Source organism: Crotalus tigris, unplaced genomic scaffold (assembly GCF_016545835.1).
Source record: "Crotalus tigris isolate CLP2741 ecotype Arizona unplaced genomic scaffold, ASM1654583v1 scf7180000024514.4999324561:1519799, whole genome shotgun sequence".
NCBI classification, from domain to species: Eukaryota; Metazoa; Chordata; class Lepidosauria; order Squamata; family Viperidae; genus Crotalus; species Crotalus tigris.
In genome coordinates this window covers 588,051-610,132 of record NW_024100687.1, presented here as the reverse complement: position 1 = coordinate 610,132, position 22,082 = coordinate 588,051, and the positions used below count along the sequence as shown (strand labels likewise).

General features: G+C 42.8%; 1 protein-coding gene across 3 annotated transcripts in view; it reads left to right on the top strand.

Annotated features, from left to right (window-relative positions):
• Window positions 1-12,760: 12,760 nt before the first annotated feature.
• The window catches only part of SH2B2 (SH2B adaptor protein 2), an 81,755-nt gene continuing 72,433 nt past the window's right edge, over window positions 12,761-22,082 (top strand). For 2 of the 3 annotated variants that reach the window (XM_039333988.1, XM_039333986.1), the window contains exon 1: window positions 12,761-13,407. In XM_039333988.1, the coding sequence (XP_039189922.1) occupies window positions 13,391-13,407 (17 nt within the window). In that variant the 5' untranslated portion in view covers window positions 12,761-13,390. The remainder of the gene's footprint in view (window positions 13,408-22,082) is intronic. The other variant, XM_039333987.1, reaches the window with a different exon arrangement.

Here is a 22,082-nt window from a genome sequence, read left to right as displayed (position 1 = left end):
GCCTATAACATTATTTGCAACTGTCAGCCAAAGATATCAGGAAGACACTAGGATGAGAATGATAGCAAAGTCTGTTTTTCTTCACTACAGTTATGTTAGGTGGCAGTTTACTAAGCCTGCTGAAACTGGTCCAGCTGAAAGAAGTGATTCAGATAAATCACATTGAAATCAATATCCAGGCTAGCCAAGTTTGCAAATGGACCTTGTTCTTTCACCCTTAACTTCAGTTTTCTGGGCACAAATAAATCATCATTATCAAGCTGTAATAAAATAAAGTCCCCTTAAAGTAAGTTAGACTCCTGGAAACAGTTACGGTGCCTAAAATATCTCTACTAATCAATTTTAGCAGATAAAAATATTTCCCAAACTGTTTCTTCTTCTTTTATTGGGTCAGTTGACAACATATGTAGGCCTCTGTAGGATGAGTGCCTTTCTTTTGCCAAGAGTGTTGCACTATTTTATTATAATTCTCTCTAGATTATCTCATCATCATCATCATTTTAGCCATTGTCTACCCACTGCAGGATGAGACCCTCTTCCGCATGTCTCCAACCAATATGGTCCTGAGCTTTCCTTTGCCAACTGGGCCCACAATACTTGCTGATGTTGTTGATCCATCTTATTTTAAGTCTCTTTTGTGGGTGCTTTTTATCAAGTGGGATCCATTCTATGACTGCCTTGGTCCATCTGCCATCAGATCTTCTTGCTATGTGATCAGCCCATTTCCATTTCAATTCTTTTACTCTCTTGATGATATTGTATACCGTATATTCCAGCATACAAGGCGACCCGGCATATAAGACGACCCCCGTCTTTATCGCTGAGCCGCATTCCTAGAACGTCGTCTTATACACCGGAAACTACCAGTATTTCCGGCATATAAGACTCAGCGTATAAGACGACCCCCGTCTTTGGCGCCAATTTCAGCGCTCGCGGAAGTCGCCTTATACACTGGCATATACAGTACTTTCTTTTGTTCTCTAATCCACGTGCAGGTTTTTCTATCTTGTCTCGTAATACTGAGCACATATCTTTCCCTGGTTCTTTGCGCCACCTGTACCTTTTGTATCGATTGTGAGGCTAGTGTCTATGTTTCACCGGCATATGTTAAGAGCAGGTAGCACACACTGATTGAAAACTTTTCTCTTCAGATATAGGAAGAGATTGTTCTTGAAAATTATGCTTAGCTTGCCGAATGCTTGCCAACCACATTTAATACCCTGTTCAATTTCCTTTATTGTATCACCTTCCATTGAGATCCGTTGGCCAAAGTATATGTAGTGGTCTACTACATATACTACATATATATATATATACTTTGTAGTGGTCTACTACATATACTACATATATATATAGTTTGAATTATGGTGCTGGAGAAGACTCCTGCAAGTCCCTTGGACTGCAAGGCATTCAAACCGGTCAGTCCTAGAAAAGATCAACCCCGACTGCTCTTTAGAAGGCCAGATCCTGAAGTTGAAACTCAAATACTTTGGCCACCTAATGAGAAGGAAGGACTCACTGGAGAAGGGCCTAATACTGGGAAAGACTGAGGGCAAGAGAAGAAGGGGACGACAGAGAATGAGGTGGCTGGATGGAGTCACTGAAGCAGTCATTGAATGGACTCCAGAAGATGGTAGAGGACAGGAAGACCTGGAGGAACCTTGTCCATGGGGTCGAGATGGGTCAGACACGATTTTGCAACTAACAACAACAGCTACTACATCTAGTTCTTCTCTAAATATAAAAAGATTATCTACAAAAATGTGTATAGGTAGTCCTAGATTTACAGCCATTCATTCAGTGACAGTTCAAAGTTACGACTGCACTGAACAAATAGTATTTATGATGGGTCCTCACAGCATCCCCACAATCACAGGATCACAATTGCAGACATGCCCTGTAGCCTTCCCACAAACAAAGTCAAGGGAGAAGCTGGCAGGAAGTCAAGATCATATGAGCTCCTCCTTTAACAACTAACACAGTCCTTGCTTAATGATAGCAACTGGTGCTGCTGGAATTTCCACTGCCAAACAACATGGTCCCTTGATGTTGTACTTTATGATCATATTGCTTAATGATGAAAATTCCAGCTCCAATTGCTGTTGTAACCCAAGGACTATTGGATCAAAATGACTGGTCTCTTCCTCTTTGTTCAAATTATAGGAGGAAAGAGGATTGTTTCAGAAAACTAAGCACCATCTCTATCAGGAAGGAAAAAGGAATAAGTCTGCTTCTACAATAATGCACACAGATCCACCAGTAATTTAGTCCCAGCTTTCATCTTCCTTTCTTTGCCTTTATCTACATGAAGCGATGGCATTGCTGTTAAGGGTTAAATGCCTACCTAGTGCAGGTTTTAGGCAAGGAGCTGGCTAGTGGCTGAACTTTCCCAGGTGAATTCAGCCTAGGCCAGGGGTAGGCAACCTTGGCTCTTTTATGACTCGTGGACTTCAACTCCCAGAGTTCCTGAGCCAGCTGGCTCAGGAATCTGGGAGTTGAAGTCCACGAGTCATAAAAGAGCCAAGGTTGCCTACCCCTGGCCTAGGACAATCATGGGTGGGACACTGACCCAGCTGAAATCTAAATCTTGTGTGTTCGCCCCCCAAAAAAGGAAGACGAAACGAAAGAGGAAAAAAAAGAGCAGTGAGATCATATCAAATTGTTTACTTTTGTAAGCGGAAATGGAGAAATACCTCATATTTCTCATGCTTTGTGCTGCCTAGTGAGTGTGGGACATTTGGGTACATTTGGCAAAAGCTCTTTCCTTCCTCAGTCTGGTAATGCACTAAATCATAATTATCTACAGTTCAGCATTGATTATCAGACACCACTCAGCTTTGCAGTGACCAGGCCTGCAAAGGGCTCCTTGTTTGGAGTCAGAATATTGGCAAATTCTGATATAGGCATCTGTACCAATCTATAAAGGATTCTCTTGTCTACTCTCCACCCTTTGTTTGGTCCTTATATTTTCCTTTTAGAGTTTGGATCCTATGTTTACCTAACATTGTGTTCAGCATTCAGCTGCTTCCTCCGAGTACAGGTATGACTTACGACTGTAATTGAGCCTGGCAATTGTGGCTCTAAGTTGGGATGGTTGTAAAATGGGTCACCACATGATCAGACCCGTTTTTATTACCTTTTGTGCAGTGGTCATAGAGCAAACCCATTGTTAGCTATGGGCATTTTTTTCCTGGAAACTGGAAGTAAATGCCATTTTCCCACAAAAATGTTGTAAATCATGATCATGGGATACTGTAAATGGCCATAAATGCGGGCCAGTTGCTAAGCACTCAAAATGTGATTATGTGACTGTGGGAGGGGTTCGGCCATCAGATGTTCAGAACATAAGTAGGTGTCCATCATAACTTTTTTTTTATTAAAAAGTTTTATGAAAATTACAATATTAACCCACCCAACCCCCCCTCCCCCACTTCCCAGAGCTGAATACAGGGTTACAAATATGATAATCATAATCTAACTAACATTACCAACTATATAAATAACCAAATCCATAATGCACTTTAACTCCCCTTTAACATAAATATAAGCAAATTAAAAGTGAACATGATAATAATGAGAACATAAACAAATTAATATCCTAATTATTAAACAATACAGTCCCCAAATAGTTAAACAATACTAATACTACTAATAATAATAATTTCATAATAATACTCTAAAATTCACTCGTAAGCTAAATGAAACTTTTTAGTCCCATATTTATTCTGAATATAATTTATCCATCTTCTCCAGACCAAAATGTATCTTTCTTGTGAATGATCCTTCAAATAAGCAGAAATCTTAGTCATTTCTGCTAAATTTGTGTGTCCATCATAATGTTGAATAGCCACAAAAATGACTGGTTGTAAGTCAAGGACTAGCTGTATTTGGAACGGTGTTTCTAGGCTTGACGTTCTTCAGTTAGATCAGTGGTTCTCAACCTGTGGGTCGGGACCCCATTTGGGGTCAAACGACCATTTCACACGGTGCTGCACCAGTTGAGTAGTCCTCGACTTACGACCAGTTGGGGGTCGCGGCATTAAAAAGGTTGAGAACCACTGAGTTAGATTGACTACAACTCCTGTTGTAGAGTTGTTGAACTCTTATCTTTTGGTATTTCTAAGGTAGTGGAATGCATTATGCCCCCCCCCCAAAAGTGTTTTAGACCAGGTGTAAGGAACCTTGGCTTTTATGACTTGTGGACTTCAACTCCCAGAATTCCTGAGTCAGCATGGCTGATTCAGGAATTCTGAGTCTTGAGGTCCACAAGTCATAAAAGAGCCAAGGTTCCCTACCCCTGTTTTAGACAAGCAAACTGGAGCATTTGCTGTTTCAGTTTTACAAATGCAGGACAGTTTGCATAAGCATGCTTACCATAACATGCCTGACAATTTGATTTTGCAAATTGCAATTTGGAGGAAAGCAGAAAGGTGATTGAGGCTGAAACTATTACTAGTCCATCATGAAAGTTTGCTGGCCAGAGAAACAGGAAGGAAATTAGGAAAAAAATAAGTTCTGTAAGTGGGTTAAAGGATATAAACAAGTAAACAAGTAAGCGAGCCTGTAGGTTTTTCTCATAGCAGGAGAGAAATTGTTAAGGACAAGCAGCTTTTGTTTTTTTCAGAAATGGAGAGAAGTCAGCCATTATTTTTTTGTCCCATGTCGGACTGACTTTAAAAGGCAATCATCACAGTCGAAAACATCTGGACAGCCTCAGCCTTTTTAAACACCTTAGCTGATTTAAGATTCGAGAGAATTCAAAAGTGTGCTGGCTCTTTTGTGAGATTTTGGTAATTTTAAAACTATCCTGCATAGATGTTGAAAGTGTTTTCCTCCCTCTTAGATCAATGTGCCTTTTTTTTTAATTAACTCTTTCAGTGCGGAATGAAATTAGCTTCATCCGCTTAGGAACAAATTTGTTCATTCATAGAAGTTTCAACTCTTAGAAACCAGAAGCTGGAGAGTTTCATTCTGATCCAGAACCAGCTCCAGATTGGTATGATCTTATGATCTCATTCAGTTTCTTTTAGTCCCTGGCAGGTCATTTGAAACTGAAGAAAGTTGTTTTCTGCTGCAACTCTACTGCATTTGTGGGTGGTTTTTTTTTCCCCACTGACACAAAACCTTGCTTCCCTTTGCCTCCTGATTCCTGCAATCATTACTCTCTGTGTGCCTGTTCTCTCCCCCACCCCCAAAAATGGGTGAGTCAGAAGGTAGCTGTGTGAATCTGTTGTCTATTGGCATCAATTTAGAGCCTTGTGGCTACTAGATTCCTGAAACATTCAGCTAGTATCCTTGGTGGACAGGGTGACCAATTTGTAAATTTCTGGAGAGCAGAAAATACCTCCAAGTAGTACTCCAGCTTCTAGGAATTGGTAGTCCAGCTCTGTAACCAAAGAAGGAGACATATTTAGAATAGAATAGAATAGAATAGAATAGAATAGAATAGAATAGAGTAGAGTAGAGTAGAGTAGAGTAGAGTAGAGTAGAGTAGAGTAGAGTAGAGTAGAGTAGAGTAGAGTAGAGTAGAGTAGAACAGAACAAAACAGAACCTTGGAGGTCTTCTAATGCAACACTCTGCTCAGGCAGGAAACCCTATATACCATTTCAGACAAATGGTTGTCTAATTTCTTCTTAAAAACTTCCAGTGTTGGAGCATTCACAGCTTCTGGAGGCAAGTACTGAAATACTGAACTGCCCCATAGGCCCCATTTTAACATCAAAGACATCAATTCACTATCTTCCTGCTGCAAAGATAACAATATATTTAATATGTCACAAAGAAGAGAAGGTCAACCTATTTGCCAAAGCACCAGAGGGCAGGACAAGAAGTAGCAGGTGGAAGATCATTAAAGAGAGGTTCAACCTAGTGATGGTGAATCTTTTAGAGACTGAGTGCCTAAACTGCAACCCAAAACCCACTTATTTATCACTGGGTGCCAGGGGGGCATGGCCCACTGGGTGGGCGTGGCTGTGGTGGTCATGGCAGACTGGGTGGGTGTGGCCAAGGTGGGCATGGTCACCTCAATGTTGCTGGTGGGGAGGGATGCCTGTGGGGGCCGGGCAGGTTTGGGGAGATCCAGAGGGTCTCTGGCAGGTGAGGCAGTGGGCAGGAGGCTCGTCCTGCAGGATGAGGTGAGGCAGGGCAGGAGTGTCATTGTTGCAGGGCAAGGCGACACAGGGCCAGGATGGCTGCTGCCTGACACCATTGGCCCCCGCACACAGAAGCCAGCAAGTGCATGGGGCTTACAGTGTCCGTCAGCAGCCACAGCCTGCCGGCTCCTCAACTGGTGCACTCTGGGGCTCCGTAGCCCGCCGCTAGCAGTTCAGAGAAGCCGCCTCTGAGCTGGACGGATGGCTGACACTGAGGAAGCGATGCAGTGGGTTGTGCCCAGGAAAAGGAGAGTGTGCGAGGCCAGGAGGGATGGGATGGGAGGGAGGAAAACCAGCCACGCTGGGATGCATCCGGCCACATGGGACCTCAGCAAGTTAGCGGGCGGCTGGTTGAAGAGGGACAGTTGCCATCTCTGGGGCATGGCACACGTGCCCACAGAGAGGGCTCTGAGTGCCGCCTCTGGCACGCATGCCATAGGTTCGCCAACACTGACCTAGAACGAAGGAGAAATTTCCTGCTAGTGAGAACTAATCAGTGGAACGGCTTGCCTCCAGAATTTGTGGGTGCTCCACATTATTGGAGGTTTTACCTATATATTAGCAAACCTTATGAGGGAAGTCTACACATGATTAGTACCTACAGGATACCTGAAAGTCTAGACAAGGAATAATCCTGTTAGAAGGCAAGAAGGCAAACATGGATTGTAGCACTTGCTCACTGTCTATCAAATGCACTTTTAAATGATTGATATCCAATACTGACATTTTCAGTTACCTCAAATTGCTGCAAAAGGACAACAGTTCAAGGTGATGGAATTCCACGGCTATATTTATTTGCCAACATTTGCACATTTGCCTATTGCAACAATTCTAGATGGCTTTTTGCTTTTGCTTTTGCTTTTCCTTATTATAAAGAGCATTTTGCTGAATCATGCGTCTTCCTCTCAGCAAAGTACTGTCTGCGTTGAGCCATTGATCAAACTTTCCCTGCTCAGTTACCGCCCTCTTCTCCCTCCCTGCGCATGCAAGAATTCCTTTCCTATTCATATACATTTTTAAAGAGAGGAGCTGAGCGATCAATAGGCTCTTAGCCTGAGATTTCATTAAGGATTTTTCTGCCCTTGTATTGATTGCCTTTCTGTGGGGCAGAGGAAAGCACTGAAGTCTGATAAATTCAGGAAGCTAATATTCTGCAGCCCGCATTTGCTTGCTGTTTGCACCAGTTTATCTTAGGATCCTTCCTCCATTTTCTGCTGCATATAAATGAGAACTGGAACTTTTTATCATGTGATTATGTGAAAAATCTCAACAATTTTGGAAAATAATTGGGGAATGGGCAGAATGGGTCAAAAAAGTCAAGATGGCACCCACAACTGTATGATTGAAGTTCCTATTCTTTTATGTGTTAAAAAAAGGCAGGGCTTTGCTCCCTTGATTTTTTACATGGTGAATCTTATTGCAAGTAATATACACATAGTCCTTGACTTATATCCATTCATTTAGCAACCATTGATAGTTACAAGGGCATGGAAAAAGTGACCTATAGGATTGATATGCCAAATATTGCAAATTTTTAACAATATATTCCCCAGAAGACTAACGATTAAATTTGTGGGAGTATCCCTAAAATATTATCTCTGAAATAACAACACAAAATACAGATAATCCTCACTTAGCAACTGCTTCATTTAGTAACTATCTACATCTATGACCTTTGTGGTTTGGTAAAGCAAAAGAAAGCTGAAGTAAGATCATAAAATCATGATGTTTCAGTTAGCAGCTACTTCACTTAACGACTAAGTTAACTGAATTATGGTTGTAAATCGAGGACTACCTATACAAAGGATTTGATTGTGATTGGATGTCTACAACTACCTATACAAAGGATTTGATTGGTTCAGGTGATGACTATTTATTTATTACAATTAGAAAAGTTAGGGTTAGGGTTAGTCCTCACAATTCACAACCAGCAGTTGCTCCAGGTTATCTACATTCTTGCCTCACCAATTCTAACCATCAGACTATGAACTCTGAAAGGCAAATTTAGAGTTTAGGGTCCAGGATTCAGGTTCAAGGGACTCCTTGTTACAGGTAATCCTGGTTTAGCAACCACTTGTTCAGTGATCATTCAAAACTGCAACAGTCCAGAACAAGGTGGCTTATGACCCATTCCTCGTATAGTAGTTACAGTTTGGCAACTGGCGCACAATCATGATGTCATAGGTCCTGCGGTCATGTGATCATCATTTGCAATCTTCACTGCTGGCTTCAATGAGAAGTCCCTGAGGAAACCCATGAGAGGTCACAAAAGATTATCACCTAAGCATGGGACACTGCAACCACAGTGTTGCTTAACAGTGGCAACTGAAGCTGATGCAACTGCCATTGTTAAGTCAGTGTGTTCACATAATATTGCTCTTGATGACCACATCGCTTAACAATGGAGCTCCTGATCCCAATTTCCACTGTTAAGGGAGGACTAAACTAATATCCCTAATTTGTAAGGAAGATCTGGCTTCTTATCCCTGGTTCCTCCAAGTTAAAAGAAACAGGAATCAAAAGGGGAAATTACTCTGCTTTAGATTCTGCAGAATGGTCAGGACAGACAAAACTAGATTACATTACTAGCATTTCCATAAAGTGGAAGCAATTCCAGATTCTTTTGGATTAAGTGGTCCAAAATATGTAGGATAAAACCATGACAAATGTTTGTTTTCCACAGAGGCAATATAATAATAATAATAATAATAATAATAATAATAATAATAATAATAATAATAACAACAACAACAACAACAACAACAACAGCAACAACCCTTAAGGACAAATGCATATAAAGTCAAAATTGAGAAGACAGCAACAGACAGTAAGTGCCGCCTATGCAAAGAAGCTGAAGAAACAGTGGACCACCTGGTAAGCTGTTGCAAGAAGATTGCACAGACTGACTACAAGCAGCGGCATGACAAAGTAGCAACAATGGTGCATTGGAAGATCTGCAAAAAATATCATTTGCCTGTAAGCAAAAACTGGTGGGATCATAAAATAGAGAAAGTCATAGAAAATGATAAAATTAAACTGCTCTGGGACTTCAGAATTCAAACAGACAAGCACCTGCAACATAACACCCCAGACTTAACAATTGTCGATAAGAAAGACAAAAAAGTCTGGATAGTGGATGTGGCAGTGCCTGGAGACAGCAGAATAGAAGAGAAAGAACTGGAGAAGATAACAAAATACAAAGACCTACAAATAGAAATAGAAAGACTGTGGCAAAAGCAAGCAAGGGTAGTACCAATAGTCATAGGCGCCTTGGGTGCAATCCCAAAACAACTGGAGCACCACTTGAACACCATTGGCATTGACAAATTCGCTATTAGTCAATTGCAAAAGGCGGCCTTACTAGGAACTGCTTCTATCCTGTGACGATATCTGTAATACCATCAAACATTCACATCTGCCTATCCCAGGTCCTGGGTAAGGACTCGATAGGTAGACAAAATGCCAAATCCAGTCTGAACATCTGGCTGACTGTGCGATGATCCATAATAATAATAATAATAAAGTTGGAAGGGACCTTGGAGGTCATCTAGTCCAACCCCCTGCTCAGGCAGGAAACCCTATACCATTTCAGAGAAATGGCTGTCCAGTCTCTTCTTAAAAACCTCCAGTGTTGAAGCATTCACCGCTTCTGGAGGCAGGTTGTTCCACTAGTTAATTGTTCTAACTGTCAGGAAGTTTCTCCTTAGTTCTAGGTTGCTTCTCTCCTTGATTAGTTTCCACCCGTTGCTTCTTGTCTTGCCTTCAGGCGCTTCGGAAAATAGCTTGACTCCCTCTTCTTTGTGGCAGCCCCTGAGATATTGGAACACTGCTATCATGTCCCCCCTCGTCCTTCTCTTTGTTAAACCAGACATACCCAATTCCAGCAACCGTTCCTTATATGCTTTAGCTTCCAGTCCCCTAATCATCTTTGTTGCTCTTCTCTGTACTCTGATTTCTTTTGGCAAAAAAAGTCTAATTTATATCTCTTCCAGAAAGGTAGCATGTTCTTCAGATATAAAAAAATACTGTAAAATGATTCAGATATAAAAGTGCCTCCTGATTTCTCAGCCTCCTGATTTCCAATTAAAGCGTTCCTTGCTTGTTTGGAATAGTAGTTTAGCACTAAATATATGCTAATAAAATCCTAAAGAGGCCAAGGCAATCTCAGCATGCAGGTGTTTGATTGTAGCCTGGGTGGTTGATAGGAATAACAATCTGAAACCTCAGATCACCCTCACCTTGTTAAGCATATCGCTTGAACACAGCCAATGTGTAGGGTAGAGGGTAGAGCATGGGTGTCCAACGTGGAATACTGCAGCCAATTTTGGTCACCATATCACAAAAAAGATGTTGAGAGTTTGTAAAAAATTCAGAGAAGAGCAACTAAGATGATCAAAGGCCTGGAGACTAAAACATACGAAGAACGGCTGCAGGACTTGGGTTTGGCTAATTTAAAGAAAAAAAGAAAGAGGGGAAACATGATAGCAGTATTCCAATATTTGAGGGGCTGCCACAAAGATGAGGGTATCACGTTATTTTCCAAAGCACCAGAGGGCAGGACAAGAAGCAATGGTTGAAACTGAACAAAGAAAGAAGCAATCTAGAATTAAGGAGAAACTTCCTGACAGTGAGGACAATTAACCAATGGAACAGCTGGCCTCCAGAAATCATGGACACTCCATCACTGGAAGAGGCTAGAATTCAGGGGTAGGCAAACTTGGCTCTTTTATGACTCATGGACTTCAACTCCCAGAATTCCTGAGCCAGCATGCTGGCTCAGGAATTCTGGGAGTTGAAGTCCATGAGTCATAAAAGAGCCAAGGTTGCCTACTCCTGGGCTAGATAGTTGCTTGTCTGAAATGGTATAGGTTCTTCTACTTAAGCGGGAGGCTGGACTAGAAGACCTCCAAGGTCCCTTCCAGCTCTATTCTATTCTACCTTGGCAACCTCAAGACTTGTGGACTTCAACTTCCAGAATTCCCCAGCCAGCATAGCATAGGTCTTAACAATTGGCTAAGGTTGGATGCTTCTGGGGTAGAACAAGCCAGAGCTCATCAGCTGAATATGGACAACAAACCATTATATTGTAACCCTTGACCCCAACATTGTGCTGTCAAAACTCAATGCTTTTAATGAGAGGAAATCCAACCCCCACTTTCTCAAAATGTTTCCCTTGAGTATCACACTCTACTTGTATAACCTCACTAGTCCATTAACTTAACCTGCTGTGGTCCTCCCAGATATTTTCAAAAGGCCTGCCTTGTCCATTCCTCTTTAGTGCCCAGGTTTCATCCTCCACCAGAGCTTTTAATGCAGTCTCCCATCCCCTTCCTGATTTCTACCCTTCTACACTATGATCAGCTGTGTTGCAATCCTGCTAAAGAAGTTACAACTTTTAAAATTTAAATTTTAGGGAAAAATGTTACAAGTAATTTGGAATTATCTATTCTTTTATTTTACATATGCCGGTCTATCCTATTATTCCACTATTATCTTTTGGGACAGGGTTGGGAATTTCTAAGCCAGTCTTCCATAATATGCTGCTCTCCAAATGTACAAGTAGCACTTGACTTACAACCATTCATTTAGCAACCATTTGAAGTTACAATGGCATTGAAAAAATTACTTATAACCATCACAAAATCTCCAGTCACATGACCACAATGTATTTATGATGGTTGCAGCATCCTGGGCTCACCTGATTGTAATTTCCCAGCCAGCATCCAATAAGCAAAGTCAATGGGGGAAGTTAGATCCATATAACGATTGTGTAGTTGGCTTAACTGCAGCCATTTGTTTTTAATAATTGTAGGAAAAAGGTTGCAAAATTAGGCACAACTCACTTAACAAGTGCATTGCTTAGCAATGGAAATTCTAGTCCCAACTGTGGTCTCAAAATCAAGGATTATGTGTATTAGATTTAACTGCCCCAATATCTAGCCATCATGGCCAGTTTTGCTGTTAGGAATTGACATCCTACATTTGGGGCAAACTAGTTTGGTCAAGCAGGGGCTGCATCATGAACGTGAATCACAAAACAAGAAGCTACAACACATTTCTTCCCAAGGCAGTACAACCAACACACCACTTGGTGCCTAGGTTCCTGGGAGAGAGCTAACACCTGTGTTCACACAGGTTTGCTCAACCAGGTCCACGACGTGTGCATCTGCACTCATGTAAGGTACTGAGCTGGTTTGGTTTCACATGCGTGGCCAACTGTTGGCAGCCCTCTTTACTGTGTCTTCGGGAATTATCTCCGTGTCACAAAAAATGGAATATCGATCTACATGTGGGTGTAGGAAGCAAACCATCTGTCGGACAAGACTGGCTTTTCTCGGTCACTTCCGCCTCCTAAAACAGACAGTAGATCAGGTTTCCCCGAGTTCTCAGCAAGGACGCTGGAAGGAATCGTCAGAAATGACGATAAATGTGAAAGGGAGAGGCGAGACCGAGGATCCTCTGGATCAATGGAGAGCCTTCTTGATGTCCAGAAACAGCAGCAACGGCCCATCTCCAAGAAGCCAAGATAACCATTGTGGCCTAAAGCAGTTAAGAGGGTTGCGTTACACTTTCACATTGCCTCCGAAAATATTCACTCCAATTCACACTGGGAGAATCAAACCATTTGCACCCATTTGCCTGCAATTGTACACGTATTTATTTGTCAGACTCCTATAAACCCTTCCTCCGGGATTTTTGAGGCGGTATGCATAAAGGTTACCGGATCAAGGCCTCAAAAGTCCGGACAACCACCAGAGGGCAAGGGCGGGGAAAGTACAACACAGAGGGGGAGATACAGCGGTCTGTGTCGCCAAGATTTAGTGCAGCATCTCTATCCCCTTAAATCGTGGCGAGGAAGCCTCTAAGTGTTGCCAGCCGTTTAAAAAAAAAAAAAAATGGGAACTTGGCCTCACGTGGCACTCTGTAGATGTTCAGAGGATCCGCTTGCACGGAGGAGGCACGCTGCGCGCCGAGCAGGAGCAGCAGCGGGCTCGTCACGTGACCTCTTTCTCTTTCGCCGCCCGCCGGTCCCTTTAAACCCTCTTTCGCCGAGCGAGTGGGAGGAGACGGAGGGAGGCTCGAAGGCGGCCGGGCGCCCCTTTTGCGCTGCCGCTGCTGGGAACGCTTGGCGCGGCTGCTTTGCCAGTCTCTCCGGCCGCCTCTCCTCCGTTCCTTCCGCCCTGACTCCGCTGGGGGAGGACCGAGCCGGGAGACAACCATCACCCCCCCCCGATCCATGCCTCTGCGAGCCTGGTAAGCGCTGCGCCCCGTCCTCTCCGGCCCCTCGCTTTCTCTCCAACCCCCCCCCCCCGGCCTTCGATGCAGCGACAGGATCCCGCTCTGCTTTCTCCGCTTTCGCCTCGAGTTCATGTTTTGCAAAGGGGGCGGGTGGTCGAGGGCGCGTGTCCGGACTGGGAAAGCAGCGGGATCCCCAGTCTTTCTTCTCCCCGCCGACCTGTTTCAGTTGCGGCGTCCGTAGTGAAAGCTTGACACCCGCGGAAGAGCTTACGGCGCATCGCTCCCGCCCTGGCTTTAAATCTCGTAGCTTTCCCAGACACAACGGGGGTGTTGCGTGGCTGGTTTGTGGAGCTATTGAAGCGGGGGGGGGAGGGTGCGTCCCACGCTTCCCCCCCACATCCTCCACATTCCCACCCCTCTTTCGGTTTACCAATTTGCCTTCTTCTCTTCCTTTCTTAAGGATCTGATGAGTGTAGGTGGTAATTAAGCCGGATATTGGGGCGGGGGGGGGTAGGAGAACATTCGTATTTTGATTTGTTGCTAGTTTCCCCCCCCCTTTATGCTTTTGGATAACAAGTGTCTATCCTTGTGGGAGGGGAGAGAAAGATGCACACCCCCTCCCTTTCGTGCAGCATCAGGATTCCTTGCACAGACGTGGGGATACATGAACACTGAGCTAGATCAATCTTTTTCCATCTTCCTGGTGAGAAGACTAATAATTTGCCATGTTCTGTGAATCGGGCAATTCCCGAGAGAAGCTTGATGATAGCAGGAATCCCCGTGGTACCTTTATCCATTCACAATTATATCCGAAAATTCGAGGGAGGGAGGAGGTGGGGGAATCTCCCTTCGACCTTTCTCTCTGCCTACACCTGTGCCAAGGGCTGGCACTGGATGTGCCAACCAGGCTTCAGAAATTGCGTTTGTCCCATCCCGGTGGCTGCCTGACTTGACTTGATGATTGTTTGGCTGCGTGGTGGAGGTTGTAAATGGTTCCGGATGGGCTGCCACATTTCCACCCGCCTTAGGTTTTTAATCAATGGGCTTCCTTATTAATGACTCTCGCCAAAGCCACGTGCTGTGCTGCTGACAAGGCTGGTGTGGTTAAATGGAGTGAGCTGGCTGCTTCAGACAACTGATAATGGGTGTCACGAAGGGACACCAGACTGTGGCTTATCTAATTTTATTGGATTATTTTAATTGCCAGGGAGTTGCTTGTGGGATTTTTCTGCCTGGGGGGGGTGGCTAAAATAATTTCCCTTGCATCTTGTCTACACCGAACAGACAATATTCATTTCTCTGCCTGAAATAGCAAAATGACTTGGCCCTCTCATTGTATGGTAAATGCTGTGCAGGGAGTGTTTTATGCTCTGATCTGATGCAGGGAACCCCTTTATTCAGAGACTACATAGCATCCCCTGATCTTTTGCTTCGTCTTCCCACCTCCCTGCTTTCCAACCCACATCTTGCTGCATTATTTATTTACTAGCAAAAGGGCTGTCAATACCATGGGCTGATCTATGCAAGACGGTGCATTGTACATAGAGACAATGTGTAGTACATTGTGTGTGTGTGTGTGTGTCTGTCCTATGTGCTCTGCATGCAAACATCGCCCATCAAAGGTAGAAGTCACTGGCTTTTTACTGGAATCCTGAGTCCCTGCACAGAGATTTTTTTTTCCTCCCCAGTAAGGAATCGCGAATATTGATTCTCTTTTAAAGGACAAAAAGGCACATTTAGGGATTCTGCTTGGATGGGGTAAAATTCGATGCTTTAAGAACTGAATTAGATCTTGTGGGTGGATTCCCAGATCTGTTGTCTTTTGGGACTGTGAGTTCTAGTCCTGTCTTAGGCATGAACGCTGGCTGGGTGAACTTGGGCCAGTCACTCTCTCTCAGCCCAACCTACCTCACAGGGTGGTTGTTGTCAGGAAAAGTAGGAGGAGGAAGGAATATTAGGTTATGTTCATTGGCTTGAGTTATTTGTAAAATTAATACAGGTGGGGTATAAGTACAATAGTCACTCCGTGAGGGAGATGGGTGGTTTCTAAATAGGATATATAAATAAATCCTTCATTTGGGAATACCTTTCTGCTCAAGGGAAAGATGCTTATTGCTGCGTGTAAAAAAAGAAAAAAAAAACAGGATTTTCCATCCCTTAAACCTGGAGAGATGGTGGGTCAGCAATGGGAAGTTACGAATGGGCAGCTTGCCCTCCTCTTTCTGAATTATAGTAGCCTGGGGATTGCCTGGTGGGAAAAAAATTGGACTTTAGGATCAATGTTGCATATTGTGGATGAATCATTGATCGTCATTTGAGAAAATATTGACTCCTGTTGGCAAGCGGTTTTGCCTTTTGTGTTAGATTTAAAAGAAAGAAAAGGGCCAAACAGAATTTGGAAAAGATGTGTGCGCATTCTATTAATGTATTACAGGTAATCCTCAACTTAAAAGACCAAACATGAGCCCCAGTTTCAGGTGCTAAGCAAGATAAGTTATTTTTGCCCCATTTTATGTCCTTTCTTGCCACACTACAGTTAAGTGAATCGTTTGGTCATTAAGTGAACCTGACTTCCCTCCCATTTGACTTTGCTTGTTGGAAGCTGGCTGGAAAGGTGACAAATGGTGATCACGTGACCGCAGAACAGGGCAGCTATCACCAATACATGCCAGGTTGCCAGGTGTTTGAATTTTCATCATGTCACCATGGGGAAGCTGCAACGGTTATAAGTGTGAAAAAATGGCCATAAGTTACTTTTTTCAGTGCCTTTGTCATTTTGAACAGTCACTAAATGAATAGTTGTAAGTTGAGGATTATCTGTAATTGCATGTCAATAATGCCAAAACATTCTCAAAGTGATTTATAGAATATCAATAAACTCATAAAGTCACTTACACATGAGTTGGATGGCTATATAAATTTGTTTAATAAATCAATTAAAGTTACATTATATATGACATCCGTTCTTAAAGTAAAAAACAAAAAAGGGTAGCAGCACCCAAGAAAACCCATGTTTTCTAAAAACTTGAGGGCTTAACCTGCTTTAGATTTCCTGCAGCAACAAAGAGGGCTGTAGACTTTATAACTAACTAGATAATGCAGTAATCCAGTAATAGTTTTCACTTGGTCTGCAATATGCACAACTTAGAAAATGCTTTTTCCAAAAGGCAACTGGGCTTTCTTTGATTTTTTTTTCTTTGAAAATCTGCTAGAACTAAAGAAGCTTCTTGGATGAGAAGCAAAACATTTTCAAACAAAAAGCCAAGAAAGTCCAGTTGCCTCTTTAAAAAGCACCTTTGGGACAACCATGACTGGAATGATCGAGAATCCCCATAAATATTTAACCGAGTTGTCCCAGTTTCTCAATTAGGGTGTCACCACTGAAAAGACCACACAGTCTTTCCCAACAGACTGCCCTCCCCTATATATTAAGACTGCAATTCCCAGAATTCCTAAAGCACTATGGGTGAGGTTAGGGCAGGGGTAGGCAACCTCGGCTCTTTTATGACTCGTGGACTTCAGCTCCCAGAATGCCTGAGCCAGTATGGCTGGCTCAGGCATTCTGGGAGCTGAAGTCCACGAGTCATAAAAAAGCCAAGGTTGCCTACCCCTGGGTTAGGGTTAGCTATCACTAGCTACTTCCTTGGGACTTGAGTCTGCATGGCTGCTGTACATTGTGTCAGGATGGTCCAGCTGGAAGAATTCCTACATCCTCAGATAAACATTGGTACTGTAATGCAGATCAGGTAAATCCCTTTTTCTACCTTCATATAATGAGTAGATGATTTTATATTTATTTATTTATTTGGTATCCCACCTTTATTTGTAAAAATAACTGAAGGCAGCAAACACATGGAACATGCATATCTAATACAACTTCTTCCTCTTATTTTTTTTCACAACAGTCCTGGGAGGTGGGCTGGGCTAAGAGACAGTGACAGGCTCAAAGTCACCCTGCTGGCTTTCATAGTTAATGTGGGATTTGAATTCACAGTCTCCCACTTTTTAGCCTGGTGCTTTAACCTCTAGACCAGACGTGTCAAACTCGCGACGTCATGTGACGTCGCACGACATATCGGGACTATTTTGCCATTGTCGGCAATGGGGTGAGCGTGGCTTCTGTGTGACACATCCAGCCCGTGGGCCGGCAGTTTGACACCCCTGCTCTAGACCAAACTGGCTCTCTCCCGATCTTTAAGAAATTTGCTCATTTGGATCCCTTCCCTACCATTGCTGGAAGCAGACTTCTGTTTCCTACTTGATAGAATCTTCCACTAAATTAATACTAGACCAGTCTAATGATTTGGCAGTGCCAGCAACAAAAGCAGAGAGAGTTAAGTGGTCTAGAATTTTAGATTACATTGGGGAACATTCAGAAGAAAGAAAGAAAAAATAACAGAAGAAACAACATAGTCATATTCCTCAACTAAATAGATCTCTTCATGACTGCATGAATACAAGGATCTTAATTCTATGTACTTCCGTGTCAGGATTCTTCTGATACTCATTTTAATGTTGTTACCCATCTGTGATTCCTCCTTCCGAGATGCTTGGAGAGGGTGGGTAATTCTCTTTCACTCCCTAATTTATGCCTTTAGGAAAGGATGACAGTAATAGTGTCAGAATCTGATCACTGTATGGCAGTGGTTCTCAACCTTTTTAATGCCGTGACCCCCAACCGGTCGTACGTTGAGGACTACCAACCGGTCGTAAGTAGAGGACTTTCCCTGCCCGGGAGCGCCGCGCATGTGTGGTGCCGCCCTCTGCGCCGGCCGAGGCGTAGCTGGCAAGCAGCAGAGATGGCACAGGCCGACCACCAGCTGGGCCACCAGCTGGCCCAGCCCAAGGGAGGTAAGGCACCCGCCGGGCCCCACGCGTGCCAGCAACCCTCCCTGTGCCCGCTGGCCTCCCACCTCCCACCCCTGGCCCTCTTTTACTTACATTTTTAGTAGTTGCTCAGCAGGGAGGGGTGGAAACTTCCAGACAGCTCGCCTTCGCTGCAGACAACTTGCAGCACCGTTTGCAGAATGGGACTTTTGGTGGGCTCAGCAGGGCAGAGACAGCCTGGACAATTCCTATTGGCTTTTGAAAGCCAATAGAATTAGACTCTATCCAAGAGAGTCTATTCTATTGGCTTTCAAAAGCCAATAGAATAAAAGGGAGTAGCACAGCTAAAGAAAAGGGGGAAAAATGGCGGACTGTGTTGTTTGGCGACCCCCGTGAAATGGTCGTTCGACCCCAAATGGGGTCCCGACCCACAGGTTGAGAACTGCTGCTGTATGGGGATTTTAATCAGGACCCCCTGAATCTTAGCCTGACATCTTAACTGTTTGTTTTGGTCCAAAATATGCTGACGTGTAACTTTGATATGAAATCTATGTTGGCTCAATAGAAGTTGAGTTGCTGGTTTGAGCTTCTAGGGATGTCGTTTTACCGAAAGACCATTTTCATAAACAATTTATGTCCAGGGGTGGACATAATGGAATAACTGCTGAAGATCTAGATTGATTTTAGGGTTGGCTAAAGGGCTGTTTTGCCTTCCTGGTGCTGTTTAGCTTTCTGGAGTAGGCAATCATAGTTCCAAGTAAGAAAATACTACAGTTTTCTCTTTTTAACACTTTACTTCTGGATATTTGTATAGATTGAGTCTGGAGGGTGAGGGACAAGTGCATTGGGACCCGAAAGAGAGAGAGGGTCCAGACTACATTTGTAATCAACAAAAGAGCGGTTTTCAGGCTGTGAAGTCTTTTAGTTAAGAAAAAAAAAATTCTGGAACCTTGGAACAAAAAGTAAACCTCTAGTGATAAAAAAAATGGCTGTGTCTGAATGAAGTGTCTCATGAAATTCTATCAAATAGAAATCTAAACTTTTGTCAGAAGACAATATGAAGAATCCTGCACCAAGGCCTATATGCACGTTCAGCCATTGTGCATAGGACAGGCAGTCAGAGCCCCCTTATCACATTTCAGAGATAAATACAGTGCTATCATGTGTGTCATTTATAGCAAATAGTAAGCTTCACAGCCTGGGCACATCAGAAGTTGTAATCTTTTCCAGGGCTTTTCTTTTCTTTCCCTTAAGAATTGGGCACCTCCACCAATCTTTCATACAGGGGCAGGAAACAAGGATTAAAATACTAGGATCCAGTTCAATTTATTAAAAGATTCTAGAAGAGGGAAGTCAGAAATGGTCAATTTCATTTTTGAAAACAAGATCAAACTGAACATAGACTTAGTTTTGTCACCTTATCAGCGACTTTAACTGTTGAAATTATTATTTTATTTATTAAATTTATATGCCATTTATTACAAAGCAATTCCCTGGACCTCTGTGAAATCTGGTCCATCAACTGCTTAAAGACAAGACAGTTGCATCTCACAAGATTTTTAGGAGAGTAACTAGCTTCCAAGGCATCTTCTAAGACACATATGTTTACCACTTGTCAATTTTAGCGTGTTTAAAAGTGCATTTAAGCACCTGCTTTCAAATAATTAAAGCATAATAGTTTTAAAGATTTAATAAAATAATTAAAAGTAAACTAACTAGTTTAATAAAATAATTAAAACTGTTTCAGTAGCTGCTTCATGCTATCTCTACAAATGCAGATCACCTCTGCAAGAAATCACTTCTGGAGCAGCCATGAAGCCCAAGAGGAATACATTTCCTGACATTGTGAAGCCCCCCATTTTCAATGGATTTATGCAGCTCAAGTTGTACAGGCGTAGACTGAGTCATCAACATTACTTTAGATTGTAATTCAGAATGGGTTATTCATTTAGTACAGTGTTTCCCAAACTTGACAATTTTAAGGCATGTGGACTTCAACTCCCAGAATTCCACAGCCAGCATTGCTGGTTGTGGAATTCTGGGAGTTGAAGTCCACATCCCTTAAAATTGTCAAGTTTGGGAAACACTGATTTAGTAGAAGGTTCTATCAAGTGGGAAACAGACTGCTTCCATTGGTGATAGGGAAGGGATCCAAAATGTGCAAATTTCTTAAAGATCTGGAGATAGCATTACGTAACACAGAATCACAGACTAACAATGATTTGATATCATTCATTCAGAGGTCACTTTTTGTGTTAAGCCAAATAAGGCTAAGGTCTTCTGAAATACATCAATGCTGCTGGTGCTGCACAATGGTCTTTCTTGAGCTGGTGGTCCAGACTACATTGGAGGCATTAATAGCAATTGTTTGATAGGAACTGATTAGCATGGATTATTTTCCTTTGTGAACCCAGATAATAATGTTTTTGGGAAAATACTGGCAACCACTAGTAGCAAAAGGTGATCTCTCTTGTGGGAAACCACCTCTCAGTACATGAAAAAAATCCTATCCTTTGATAGGATATCTTTGAATTGCAGATTATTTCTAGCATTTAATTGGCTTATTACACTAAGCCATAATGTGATGGGCTTAGTATGATATGATATAATATATGAATCCTTCCCATTAAAGCTTAATGGTATGTGTGAACCAGCCCTCTGAACCTTATTCAAATCTATTTAAACCTATGGTTTAAAAACACCTGTCATAAAATTATAGTACATTTAGATGTAACTTTGTACAGCAGCATTTTAAAAACTAACCCTGTAACAGCTGTGGCATACGGGGCAGTAGTATGGTTATAACAGGAGACTAACCCCAAACAGGGACACTTGTGCTCCTGGATTTCAACAGCACAATACTGGAGCATCTAGGGAGCTGCAAAAATGAATCTGGGGGAAACGCATGCAAACCAGTGGTGGGATTCAAATATGTGAACAACCAGTTCTCTGTGTGGATGCCGCTTCCGGAATCCATTCTCGGCCTGGATTAGCTACCGGTTCTGCCGAAGTGGTGTGAACCGACTGGATCCCACCACTGATGCAAACCACCCACGTGCATTTATCAATTTTAAATGTCATGTTGACTCCTTTAATCTTGAACAGCCTTCAGTGGGACCCAAAGCTACACGTTGATTGACGTGCTGAGGTCTGAAGTGAGCAGTGCAAAAATTGAAGTATGCATGTAATTAAAATTAAATACCAGGGACTTAAATACACCTTGTAATTTCCCTCTGCCAGCTCATTAAGCAATACCTCAAAGAGACAACATCTGCAAGCTACTGGAGGGAGCAAAGGTTTGCACCCTTGCTTTGAACACTCAGAAAACAAATCTTATTGGTTGCCTTGTAGCTCATAACAGGGACAAGATAACACAAGGGGACAATGCTTCAGAAACTACTGCAAGAGCTTCCAAACTGGAGAGCAGTGTTGGCGTTAAATCAGTGAATTGTCGCAATAGGGATACCCTTGGAAATGCATGCTCTGTGAGATATTTCAAAGTCCTACAATGTGCTTGTTTAATTTGCTATTTGTAATATTGCTGCTAATTAGGGCAAACTTGCTTCTTATATGCTTAATGTAACTGAATTTCCTACATTAAGACAGTGCCGTAACATGATGCAATGGCAGGATTATATTTGCCTAAAGTTTCTCAGTGTTGCATAGATCCTTTCTCCCTTGTGTTTCTGCCCACAGTGGGGACTGAATAGGAGATTCCAGACATGCTTTCTGCAGGGTGATAGACTTACATTTGCTGTGCTGCTAAATACTGGTTTTATTAGACCTCTTTGACTGGATGTCTAGCCTTATTGTGGATTTAATTGGATCAACTTCCATGGACACCTGTACATTCTCTTGGGTCT